This window comes from Pogona vitticeps, chromosome 1 (assembly GCF_051106095.1).
Source record: "Pogona vitticeps strain Pit_001003342236 chromosome 1, PviZW2.1, whole genome shotgun sequence".
NCBI lineage: Eukaryota > Metazoa > Chordata > Lepidosauria > Squamata > Agamidae > Pogona > Pogona vitticeps.
The window spans coordinates 141,726,054-141,739,726 of record NC_135783.1 but is presented as its reverse complement, the minus strand read 5'-3'; the positions used below and the strand labels follow the sequence as shown (position 1 = coordinate 141,739,726).

The 13,673-nt window shown below is 41.7% G+C and overlaps 1 protein-coding gene across 1 annotated transcript in view; it reads left to right on the top strand.

The window, feature by feature from the left end:
- SDC1 (syndecan 1) overlaps positions 1–13,473 on the top strand; it is a 29,940-nt gene extending 16,467 nt beyond the window's left edge. Inside the window, exons 2-5 of the mRNA XM_020784286.3 lie at positions 8,088–8,163; positions 8,974–9,515; positions 9,695–9,827; positions 11,225–13,473. Of these exons, the coding sequence (XP_020639945.3) occupies positions 8,088–8,163; positions 8,974–9,515; positions 9,695–9,827; positions 11,225–11,391 (918 nt within the window). The 3' untranslated portion in view covers positions 11,392–13,473. The remainder of the gene's footprint in view (positions 1–8,087; positions 8,164–8,973; positions 9,516–9,694; positions 9,828–11,224) is intronic.
- Positions 13,474–13,673: the final 200 nt, after the last annotated feature.

Below are 13,673 nucleotides of genomic sequence, written 5' to 3'. Positions count from 1 at the left end.
TAGAAGTCAATAAATCAAATTCTAACGGTGCTGTTTAGACAATAAAATGCTGGTTTTGAACCAACTGCACTGGCTTGCTATTGAACATAATTCAAGGTAAAGCTTTGATATGACTTGCTATTCTGCTGCATTGACACTGAAATAATTACATCTGAATTAAACAGGAGAATAAGCCAACTGATTCATATAAAGAATCATGTTTTTGCAGTAAAGTTTCTGATACTGAAACATTTTCTGAAGCTTCTATGCATTCCTCCTTGTTTAATGTGGAAGTAACGATTTAATACATTATTTCCAAACTCTGATTCATGGTGCTAATTTTGATTTATAAAGCCCTAAATGAGATGTACTTTTAAATAAATGTAAACTTTTAAAAGTTACTTTGGGAGCTGCAACGGACAGAAAAAGAATACATAAATATTCAAAATAAATGGGTCAAAAAAATTGGGGGGGGGGGAAGAAAAGAGATAATCTAACAGAAAGCAACCATTACATAGATATTTTAGTTTTATGGATAATCTTAGCATTAAAATGTTAAATGGCAGCTTTGATGTCAGTGATCATAGTAAGATGAGTGATCCAGCTGAAATTGTGCAACTTTGGTGAACAAATCTTCTTGCTCTGATAGATATAACTGCAGGGGTTTGATTTAAATCCACGAAGGGGGGTGGTTTGTATTGAAAATACTTAGAATATTTCCTAAATAATAATAAAGATTTGACCACTAAAAAAAAGATAAGCCTCCAATGACAGTATGCTATACACTCTTTGCTCTTTCATCTTGATCCTGCATCTGTTTTGCACACGTTCTTTTTGACTTGTAGAAATGTCTTTCAACTATTCCCATACTGGGTATATCATAAGACCATGTGCCATGATTGTTGACAGCTGAAGTAGAAGAATATATGGTCCTGTATGCTCGACAGTGTTACATATTTTCTTTTCCCCCCCTGTTGCTTCTTTTAATTTCATTCTCTCTTGGTTCTGCTTGATCTTCAAATGTCATAGCAAACAAAAAGGTGTTGTCCATATCCCATTGAAATAGGAGTTGACTAATTACAGGATTAATCAAAGCAGTTGTTTTTCCTCAGGAGAAGGTGAAATGTGTGTGTTTGCTAGGTGGAGTATATATATTTTCGTTTTTGATAAATAGTGTTGTTGGATCCTTTAGATAGAAAAGCTTCCCTTTTGACTCAGAGTTTCTGGTAGGATCATTGATTCCTTGTAGAGATTAACTGGAGACTACTTCTCCCTCTTCTTGTTCCTCCTCTGCTGGAGGTTAGATGACGTCATGGCCTCTTGACTTTGGATCCAGCAACTCTGTATTAAGCAACAGTGTTCTGTTGCTTCCAAACCAGTCTTCCTTTTCTTTTTAACCCTTCTTTCCCCATTTATTTTGCCTTAAATAATCAACTGCATCTCTACTTTTCATTTCTCACTATGTGACTGAAGGATGCTTGCTCATTTTCCTGCATTTCTGCTTTTAATGTTTTAATTTTTTTGGCTTTTTTTGGCTTTTTGCTCATTTGTTTCGGTATTAATCCATTTAGCCCTTTCTTGATTTGAGAAATTCGTAGGTTCCTGCAATAAAGTCTATGGTGAAGATGTCCTGTCAGAGAAGGGTCAAATAGGAGCACATAGTTCCATGTAGCCTGAAAAGCCAATTTTAATTAATTGCAGGATATTACATCCTTCTTAAGGAAGTTGCCCTGAACTTTCTTTATTCTGACTTTTTCTTGTGTGACTACAATCTCATTGTTCAAGCAAATTCAAAGGTATATATTTTGGCTAACAAGCTTCATTTTAGGAGCTTTAACTCAATTTTTTTCTTTTTGGACTGCCGCGTACTTACTGGTTACCATGAATTTGGTTTTCTTAATATGCATTTTTATACTGTTTTCATTACTTTTCATTTATTTTATTGGTTAGCTTTTGCAGAACCATCTAATTTGTCAGTTCTAAGTGTTTTATTTCAGTAGTTTAGAGGGGTGTACCATTTTTATTTGGCTAACCTAATTTTGTTCAAAATATTTTTATGCGGTTCCTCGTATTTTCTCTCTTGTTTTTTTGTTTTGTTTTTTTTCCTTTTTTATCTCTTAACATTTCTTCCATTAAGTACTTCTTTTTATCTTATATTTTTACTTTTGAACATGTCATATCTGCATACCTCTGCTAGTTTAGAGCAGTGGTTCCCAACTTCGGGTCACTCAGATGTTCTTGGACCTCAACTCCCAGAAATCCTGGTCAGCATAGATAGTGGTGAAGGCTTCTGGGAGTTGTAGTCCAAGACTATCTGGAGACTCAAGATTGGGAACTACTTTAGACAATCTGAGCTATCTGAGTGTACTGTCCTATTAATACCTCCATGAAAAATCCTCCTTTCTTCTCCTCCTGCTTTTTCTTTATGTTTTCTGTGGTGTTTTTTTCACAGATCTAATACTGGTTCTGCACCTCTGATTAACTAAGATATAATTGACTTTGTTCCTTGCAACATTTGCTATTAGTGTAGGGATTTCCACGTATATTGTCTTCTTGATAGCAATTTGAATATGACATGAGTAGATACAAGTTCTTTTTCTTAAAACTGTATCATTCATTTTCCACATTTGATCACTGTTTCCAGCAAAATCCCCACATATTCATTTGCTTATCTTAACCTTAAACCTATCCATTATGAAATGCAACTGCTGTTTCTTTATTTGTTTTGTAGCAGCATTGATTTCTTCATTAATTTTTTGCCTGTTCTTCATTTCCAGCACTTGGGAGACATAGTTCTACCTTGTTGATATTTGTGGAATTTTCTTTTCATTGGATAAGTATTACTTTGTCTGAGTAAAGGCACATGTTTATCACAGCTGCAGGTTTGAGTTCTTGTTGCTATGATTGCACCTGTATAACTGTATTTGGCATAATCTTCGCTGAAATAAAACATATTCTGCCGAGTATCTACCTCCATTTGGCCAGATCCTGGGCAAAGCACTTAAAGGAGGCATCTGAAAGGCCATTGTTCTCAGTACTCTACTGGATTGTAGGTTTTTCCTGCCCCATAATATTCTGTTCATTGCAGGTTTCTCATATAACTTCCACCCTAGAGTTTCATGGCAGCCAAGCCTCCTTAGATTCTTATGTAGCCATCACAACAGGTGTGCTTGGATGATGCCGTGTGTGTGTGTGTGTGTGTGTGTGTGTGTGTGTGTGTGTGTGTGTGTGTGTGTGTGTGTGTGTGTGTGAGAGAGAGAGAGAGAGAGAGAGAGAGAGAGAGAGAGAGAGAGAGAGAGAGAGATATGCTTCATTTGCCTTTCACATCTCAGTGTGACAGTGAACTGCAGAGGCTACCATGATGCTTGCAATATTCTGTTCTGAGGCCCAGTCAGCATCCTGTCTGCTGGTGGGCCCTGAGGGCTCTGCTGGACTTTTGCTCAAGTTCCTCTGCCTGAAGGCTGTTGTTCGCTGTTCCAAAGGGCAGTTTAACTAAATGCTGCGTGGTCTTGACCGAAGTGATTACTCACGAGGCTCGGTCCAGAGGCTGACCACCCCCCCCCTCTACTTTTAACTTCAGGGTAATGTGCTGTTTGTATGGAGATAATTTAATATATACCTAGCTGTTAAGAGAAATCTTGTTGTTTTTTTTTTAAAAAACCACTGTAAATATTGACTGAAATGTGTTTTTTAAAATAGGTGATTTGACCTTGCCTTGGAATAATGTAGTTTGCTGTGCCCTTGTAAGTGCCACATAGTCTACTGTGGTGAGCATGTGGGATTCGGATCCTTTGTGCAGAAAAATAAATGCAGGGCTATAAGAGCCAAGAAAATTTCCAGGTGGAAGAAGCTTACTGTGTGAGGTTCTCCATCGTCAGCATTTAACAGACCATGTTGGAACTCACAGCACTGCCTTTTAAGGTATGCTTTGTGCAGTCAGATTGCCCGGAGGTGGATGGTAACAAGTTCTTCTGGCTAGCTCACAAGAAGACTGTGAGCCTACACAGTCTACCCAGAGATCTCACCTGTAGCTATCTAACTCCAGGGTTTCCCCCTCCCCTTAAAATAACACCTGCACAGAACAAGAACCTACAAGAATTTTCCAAACAGAATTCACATTGGTTGTACTGTATAACTAAAATCACCTTGTGTTTAGAACTCTGTAACTGTAAGGTTGGAAAAAGAGAGAGAATTCATCAATCTACAGGGTGCAAAATTCCTTTCTACTACAGCTTCTGCTAGTAGTCAGTACTGACTTCTCTCTGAGCTGCATGCTGAGGGTCTTCTCGAAGGATCCCTCTGAGAATTTTCCCTCCTTGTTCCCAGGCAGGCAGATGTACTCCTTCTGGTGCGTTGTTCCAGTCTGCTTTGCTTTCTCTTGCAGATTTTGTAGAGTGAGATAGCACCAGGTGTTTCTTGCCTCCTCCTATACTGTATGATCAAAAGTTAACACTGCTGCAGTGCTGCTGCTGTGAGAGAGAACAAGAAGCTCTTTCAGGTGGCTGTGCCAGCACAGGTTTGTGGTGCTTAGAATGGACTGAATAGGATCTGCAGCAAGGGTGGACGGCATTTGTCCCACCAAACCTATTTGGGCAGTTCCCAATCCCAGCTGCCAAAATGTCAGGGGCAAAACAATACAGCTTAATTTCATTGGGGAGCCAATGTTTTAAAGTAGTCTTTTTAATTTGCAGCCAAAATGGTGGTGGAACAGAGAATTAATAATAAACGTACAGTGGATGGACCCCCACATCTACTGACGTTCCCTATCCCTGGTCTGCGACAGTGTGTGGAACTTCAGATTCCCACACTGGGAAGATGAAGTGCTGGAAATAAGGGTGATCTTGTCTGTGAGGACCAAATGCACTTTGAAGCAGACATTCGGAAGCATGCATCAGCCGTCAGGACTGCTAATGCCTTCACGTGAGAATGACTTTGTCCAGATAGCCTCTGGTCATGAAACTGCAGGTCCTTTTCTGCTCCTCCCCTCCCATTTCTTGGTTCTTCTCCTTAATTGGTCAACGATGTGGCCATTGAAGCCTTTTTGTACTGCTACAGAAGAGGAGTTGGAAATCTACGTGGTCTTTATTCCATGTCTGCCTGAATGAGGATCTGTGAGGATGTCTTGTACTTTGGTGTCTAATATTTTGTGGAAACGGATAATAATTCACTTAAAATCATATTTGTGTGGAAAGATCCATATTTAGCATTGATTGTAAGCTGGGTTTTAGTTAAAGGTGTGTTTTCTAAGGGAAGTTAGTGTTTAATCCTCAGTGTTCCGAACGGATAAATTGCCCAGATGATAATAAGTAATCATAACTCTTTCTCAAGACCTTGCTTGGAATGCTGCATCCACCACTGGTTACTGCAGCGTAAAAGGGTTCTTTTTTTTTCCTTTTTTAAAAAACTTTTTATTTTTAACAAGGGGTGACAAAAAGGAAAAAGGGAATTGAGGTTAAGAGGGAAGAGGAGAAACAATAACATACTAACATCCATTCTATACATATTGCCATATCAAAATTCCAGATTACTCTTTTTACTATTTTCTGCCTTCCAGATTTAAGTTCTCATTTCAATGTATGCTCTATTACAATAACAACTTTTTGCTTTTTCACAGTTTGATTACCCTCCTGCTTTCATCTTATCATTTAATTTTAGTTTAATTCTATGTTACTCCAACACTATCTGATAACTGCAGCCATTTATACAGTACATCCCATCGTTCAGTTTCCTTTTGAATTGAACAGCCTTTCAGCCCATCTGACAGAATATCCATTTTTGTTACTTCCCATATTTTCACAATAAGATTCTCTTGTTTCAGTATCTCTGCTTTCTTGAGATTTTTAACATAATTCTTTTAAATTTTGGAAGCTGCATAGGTCACTGGATAGCTCTCTATCCCATCTATATTAGCTGGTATCATGCCCAATAAAGACGGTTCTAAAGTTTGTGCAGCTTCATTTAAGTTTTGTTTGGCATCTAATGTCCCCTCTTTCATTACTTTCATCAGATCTTCTGTTTTGCTAAGACCTTCATTCACTTGCTGAAACCCTGTTATTATTGTCTTTTGCATAGTAATCTGCCATTCCTTTTCTATCTCTTGTACTACTGTTCCAAAACGTTGGGATTGAACAGACCAAGTCTCCATTTGTTGTCTTAAATTTTTGGAGGCCATCTCAGGCTTTCCAGTAAATGGGGCTTGTATAGATGGTACTATGCCCTTAACCACAATGATCACCCCTTAGATATCCTTCAACAGTTTCCACAATTTTATCAACAATCCAAACCCCTAATCATAAACCTCCCCTCCAATCTTTTCCAAATACTGTATTATAATATAAAAATCCACTTTTAACCTAATAAATTCAAAATCAAATAGAACCGTGGCACAATTATTTCTTCTTCTCCCGAGTTTAGCAGCCCGACAAACAAAACAACAATCACAGAGTCTCAAACTGTCCAGTAGTTGTCCTTGAAGCCCGTTTTATGATCTTTCCATTAACCCCTTGATGCTCCCCAGTCCAGTCGACCACGTCAGCTCCTTCTTTCTTCTCCAGAGAACCACCAGATTCTGTTACTAACAGTTCACAGAGTCTAGGAAAAGGCAAAGAGAAACCTGTCCCAGCCAAACTGCATTCACAAAACTCAAGTCTCTTAGATCCTGTCATGGCATTACCATCTGGGATTCTTTTCCAGAAACATAAGATTGATTTTTCCATCTTACTCTCTTGGCTTTGAAATCAGCCTGCTATATTAGGAGTTCACTTGGGGAGGAGAGTTAGTTTCGCTTTTGAGACAGACTGATAAGATAGGCTCGCCGCTGCTTTTCTTCTTTCAGCCAAATACAGTGGTGCCTCGCATAGCGAGGTTAATCCGTTCCGGATTAACCCTCGCTATGTGAAAACATCGCTGTACGGAACGGGGAAGCCCATTGGAATGCATTAAACATCGTTTAATGCATTCCAAATGGGCAAAAAAACTCACAGTTCAGTGATGTTTCCAGGGTCCGGCAGCCATTTTCGTGCCCTCGGTAAGCGAGGGCAGGGCGTGAAAATGCTGCGCATGGCCATTTTGGGGCTTCCAGCGGCCATTTTGGAGCCGCCGAACAGCTGATCCAGCGAATTTTGCCCATAGGGGCCATCGGTATGCGATCGCATTTGCGATTGCAAATACCTCATCGCTATGCGATTTTGTCGTTCTACAGTGCACTCGTTAAGCGAGGCACCACTGTATTTTCATTCTGATTTTCAGCTTAATGGGGCTGTTTCATAAATCAAAGGCTTCAGCTTACTTAGTTGTTATATATTTTAAGCTTATATTGGTTGTTCTCTTCTTCCCCGGTAAAGGGTTACTCACGGCTTCGTGCCAAATATGGCTCCCGCTCCGATCCGTGCTGGGTGATTTTTTCAGAGGGAAGAAATCCGGGTTTGCCTCCCATTCTTCTCCTTCTGCTGCTCACCATCTGCTTCAGAGAGACTTCTTCTAGACTCTCCTTCGATCCCCATTTCAAAAGGGGGATCCCGGACCGGACGGTTCCAGTTTTTCCAGAGAGAGCTCTTCTCTGGAGCTACTGGCAGCACCGCAACAAAGCCCCACCTCGGCAGCGTAAAAGGGTTCTTGACAGGCTGATATATGTCTAGAGTAGGGCAAAAAATGGTGAGGGGGGCAGAAGGATGATTAATAGATGGTAGGATGGCCATATTTAAGAATTTAAAGGTCTGTCATAGGGATATCAGAGCAAATTGGTTGCAGCTGCAGATTATAAGGGCTTAAGCACTTGGTATCAAATTGCAGGAAAAACAGTGGGCTTCAGAAGATGATGGACTATTGCTGGAAATCTTTTAATTGAAGGTTGATGATCCACCTGGATGCAAGCCCCCCAGCTCTTTTCAGGGGTGCGTATTTGGAGACTTGCATGAACTTTCAAGCGTGTAAAGCACCTGGACCTGCTCTGCCCTTTTAGGCCACTTTGGGTCTTAGCAATATCAAACCCTTCCCTCCACAGGTACTCATAATGATGGACATTTTGGAAACGCTTCATAACTTTTTCTATATGACCAAGTGAATATATCCTGCAATTTCTTTTTTTTTCTCTCTTTTTTCTTCTAAAGGAGCCAGCTGACATCAGTCTCCCCCCTGAAGACCAGGACTCATCTGGAGACGATTATGACGCTTTTTCCGGCTCCGGTGAGTGTGGTTTTTGGAGCTTGCGATGCTGTGAATAGAAGCCTTCTTGACTGACAGAAATGCTATTTTAGATTCACTTTGACTTGTGTGTGTGAGAGAAAGGGGATGGGGAGGGCGAGGAGCTACACAGTAGTCCTAATGCTTTTTCATGCGCAAACCATTTCACGTAACTTATTTCTTGTTACACTGATATCTTTCCTTTTCCGTAGTGGCTCAGGGCAGGGCAGAGTAGTGGTCGCTCCCCCCTTTTCTTCTATTCTTTCAGCCCTGTGAGATAGGCTAGCTTAAGGGTTGGTAACTGGTAGTCAGCCAGTGAGCATGTCCGTCTTATGCAGGATGGTCAAAACTGTTTTTTTTTTCCAGTCCTGATCCTTGTTTGAAGGATACCCTTTTCCTTCCTAGGTAGTTATAGTAACCCTGTAGCTGGTAGCTTTGCATGTCCTGTTAGGGGCAGAGTCATTGTGGTATCCCCAAGGCTACGTTAGGCCTTATCATACTGAGTGTAATTTTAAAAACAAACAAACACAGAAAGAACTTAACATGGATTTTTAGCTTATGTAAGGGAAAAACAAATTTAATAGTGAACAAGGGGGTCTTTAGTTCTTCTTAGGCGGCTGTGTCAAGAGTGTGAATATGTGGGATCCTCTCAGCCTTTAGAAAGGAGTAGCATGGGGGGGTGTCACAGAGTGCAGCTGAGCTGTGAAGGAGACAGAGTTTCAAGCTCCTGGAGCCCTTGGCTATATGTTGTCTGATACAGAACTGTTCTAGAGGATCTCTGAAGGTTATCTAAAACATGTTTTTTATGTTTAGGTTCGTTGCCAGACCATCCTGTGGCTGTTTGGGACGTCACAAGTACCTCTTTGATGCCAGAACTGTCTACTGCCTTTGGAGATAATCAGCCTGAGATTCAGAAAACAGAAGACTCTACAGAAGACCACACAACTGTAGCAGGATCCACCACCACAAGCCCCTCTATGTTCCACGTTTTAGGTATGGCGCCTGGCGAGCCCAGAGCTCCTGTTGAAGAGGATGCCCTGGACTCGCTTTCTAAGCAAGGAACGCAGTCCGCAGTTGTAACGACAGGGTTCCCGGTCACTCGCCATGTTTCTACTGTCAGACTCACAACCTCGCAAGCTTCTAGCACGTTAAAAGTTGCTGAGCCTGAAGTCTACCATAATATTCATCACATATTGACCCCGGAGGAAAAAATACCTGCTTCTGCGGTTGTGCCACCTAGCGAGAGAAGTCCAGATATTATCAGTTCCACTACAGGGTCCTCTGCTGTCCAGAAGGATCTCTCTTCTCCACCTGAAGGAGAAATTACACAGACTGAAGAGAGTTCTGGTGATCCGGTAAGGCCATAATCCTTGTGTTTTTAGTTTAGGTGTTGAAACGGCTTTAAATGCAGAGGGTGGGGTATCAGTGTGCTTTGTTAATAAGTATGGCTGCCTTCAGAATCCATAACTGTATGAAAACATGGGTGCACTGAAGTGAAATAGGTGAAATGTAACTGACATGTTGTTTCATTCAGGGAGATTTCGTGTTTCCTCGACATGGTGAAAAAGAAGCTGAAATAGATAAAACGGGAGTGGGTATAGGAGTGAAGGACGAAAAGTCTGCAGGAGCCCCACAGGGAATAATGGACAGGAAAGAAGTCCTTGGAGGTATGTGAGTCCTTGAAGGAATACTTGTGTGTCTATTTCTCTTTGGCTGCGCTCAGTGTTACCTCACTTCCCATCTATGTTGGAACTGCCAAGTGCACAATATAGATTGCTGTATGATATTCTGGTGCCCCTATTGTGGCACAGAAGCTTGGGTTTGAGGGGCTGTACTTCTGATCTAACGGGAAAGTTGCTAAGAATGGTTACAGAGGTCACAGTACAAATGGCTGAAGCTAGATGGATCCTGTGCATCTGAGGCCAGATGCTGGTCCCACCTAGCAATGTGACAGAATCACAGTGGCTGGACAAAGAGCTGGGTAGGATTCTCAGCTCTTTGTATGGCAGGTGAATATGGTAGCCCTTTATTCCTTGGGGGGGAAAAGGTGTGTGTGAGGGGGAATCCACTAATCCATTTCCTTCTGCCAGTCATCATGTGGGATGATAGTGTCCCTTCAGGCCAGTCTTTCCTTTATGGCACTGACTTTGTTCAGTTGCTAGAGAACTTTGCTTGAGGTGGGGTGGTCTGGCTTGTAGGCCTGACAGATTTTCCAGCAGTTCTTGGAAATTGATATGTCAGTCTTGTCCCCACTTTGGTGGGGAGGGTAGTCCTGGGTTGTCTCCCAATTAGTGATCAGCAGTATTGTCAGGGAGTCCCTTGCACCCCACTCGCTCTCCTGGTTGTGAGCTGTGTATGGGGCAACCCCTGCTGTTATCTCTGGTCTGTGATAGCAGAGATTCTGTTCTTATGCTTCTTGGCTGTCTCTTGTCGCCATCACCTGGAAGCGCTTTCATCCTCCTCCTTCCCTGTGTTGGAAATGGAGAAGAGGAGTAAAACCCTCAGCCGAATGTCCTTTACTTTGTGCTTTGGCCAAGGATGTGGTACTGCTGGTGATGATGATGATGGGAAAGTTATGATACTGACTATGCCCCCTGACAATATTCAGGACTGTACGATGGGTAGATTCCACCCATTCCAGTTACACTTCCCCCCCTCCCCCCGATGGTCAGGAGTTTAAGTGTTGCATAAACTAAGAAAACTCTGATAGGAGTGTGACTTATTTTCAGCTATTTGAAGGAATATTCCACACAGAAAGGTGCCCATTTGGGAACCCTTTCTAGGCCAAGGATGGGGAACATGTGCTCTTCCTGATGTTGTTAGATTCCAGTTTCTGTTAAGACCAAACAACAAGGTGAAGGATCATGAGACTTATAGTCAAACATCTGCAGGGGGGTTGGGGGCACAAGGGGCTCAGTCTTGAGCTAGACGTCTTCCACATAAACAGCTGTCTTGTTCAAACTCCTCTGGTATTGATAAAGCACCCATGTCTTATTTAAGAGGAGGAGAAGGGTGGATGCCTTTATTTCTCATTTGAAAACATTAATCCACACCTTTTCTGCAGGGGTCATTGCTGGTGGACTCGTGGGCTTATTGTTTGCTGGATTCCTCGTTGGGTTCATGCTGTACAGAATGAAGAAAAAAGATGAAGGAAGCTATTCGTTGGATGAGCCAAAACAGTCAAATGGAGGCTATCAAAAACCACACAAACAAGAAGAATTCTATGCATGAAAAAGCTGGACTTGAAATACAGTTTTCTTCTGTCTCTGGACATCCTGAGTTCTCGCTGCATTTTAAAGGGGGGGAGGAAAAAAAAACTAAAAGCCATAAGACTGAATTTAAGCCTTGTGCCTCCTTGACATTTGGAACTACTGCTACTCTATTTTTTCCAAAGTCATTCTGGATGAATAAAACCCTTACCTGCCTTCTTGCACAAAGATTCCCTGTCATGTGGGAACTCTTGTCTTGTCTAAGGACTCCTGGGGGAAGATAAGGAACTGATTGTATATAGTCTTGACGTCTTAGGAAAGCGCCAAGGAATTAATGAGGTACAATATGTGTATACTTATGACAATTCCCCCTCCCTCACCCCTCGGCAACATTTACTGGTCACAAGTGAGTGCTTTAGAAAATGTTCTTTTTTTAAAAAAAAAAAGGCTATTAACATGATGTTTAACAGGTTTTCTCTTTTCCAGGGATAAAACTAAGTCACCCTATTGCAGTTGAAAGAGGGGAGTGGTGTTAAGAAGGAAGGGTCTCTCTGAAACTTAAAGGCTTGTCTAAAGTGGTGGAGTTCTTAAACCGTGGCCTTTGCCAGATTAGGTGCGATTCCTGTAGAATTCAATAGGATAATTTTTTATATATATACACTGTGCTTCAAAGTCGGAAGCAATGTAAGAGAATGACACTTGAGGTGCGGGTATTATTTGAGATGGGCGTACTTCTCTAGTTCTTCTGACCCTGGTGTTAACCCCCTGTTCATTCACTGTGCAAAAAAATCCCCTTAGCAGCTCATGGGCCACCACTTGTTATCTACCTCTTCTGCATTTCCTGATAGCAGCAACTTTACTGGATTTGCAAGCCCTGACTTTACCGCATGGTACTTAGAATGCTGGGGTGTGGCATGCAACGTACAGGACTGAGCATGCTATGGGTAACGAAAACCGCCTGATGCTGCCAAGTCCCAGGGACTAGAATCACATTAGACAGGCGTTTGTAGTAGGAATTCAGGGAGCATCGGCTCGGCATACAGAGCCGGGGGTGGGTGGGGGGTGGGGTGATGTTTGAGCATCTGTTCTGTACGTGGCTGACTTTTATCTCAGTCCAACTTGTGTTCGAACGCTGAGTTTGAAGATCAAATGTCTTCAGAAGCTGCTCTGTGTAGAAGAGGGAGTTAATGATGGATCGTGTGCCTTCATCTCCTTTGTGTGTCCAAAATGTAACATAGGGGTCTTGTTGGGTTTGTGTATCTGTGGGACCAAATCAGTGAATCTCAGCACTTCGAAAGCAGTATTTAAATGTGTTTTAAGTACATTGTGTGTGGAGCAGTGGAGAAGCTCTCTTGAAAAACAGTTTGCTGGTGTAGAATAATTAGTGCAGATGTATGATTTCTGTAATGTACAGGATGACATGGATGTTAAATATACTAAAAAAGTGTTCTGTAAAGGCTTTGGAGTTTGTTTTTTTAAAAGAATAGCACACTCATCCACCTTTTAGGCTTCTCTTCATTTCACCATGTACACTTGTTGGCTTGCAAGATGCTCCCTGAGTTGACAAAAAATTGAGGCAAAAAATTGAGTTGACAATAGTGCACTGTATGCAAGTGTATAGTCCTAAATTTTTGGGGGGGGTGGGGGGGGAAGAGAGAAATCTTTCAGATAAAGCAGAATCATGAGCTGCCAACCACACTGTTGGTGCCTTCCCTATTTCTCCTGGCGGAAAAAGCTCCTGATGGTTACACTACTGGATTAAACACCTTTTCAGTCTGTGAAGCCTGGCTTGTCCTCCCTTGACCTGCATTCAACACATAGCGACTATATGTAACTGCCTTTTTTACAGTGAGGTTTTAAGTGGTGGTATGTCCTTTTTATGTATGAAAACATTGTTCTTGCCCTCAGAGCCTCACTTCTGTTTGGCAAGATCAATAAAATTGTGTTTCTGTGTTTTGTTTCTTTTAATGGTCAAGCAGAAACTGGAATCCTGTAACTCTGAATAGTGCAAACTTAACTTCTAATTTCCAAGTGCAAGTACTTCAATTGGGATTTTTGTATTTCATAAACCATACACATGCAATAAAAAGGTGGCCTGCCAAAATGCACTGTCTCGTTTCATTGCCTGAACTCCTTCCCCCCCCCCCAGTCTGTCTGTCTGTCTGTCTCTCTGTCTGTCTGTCTGTCTTTCTTTAAAATATTTGTCTAATTTTTTTTTTCTTGAATGCCTCCAGCCTCTGAGTACTCCCCACCTCTGGGGTAACTGGGTCTGTTGTTGCACTGCTCTAATAGTAAAAGAAGTTC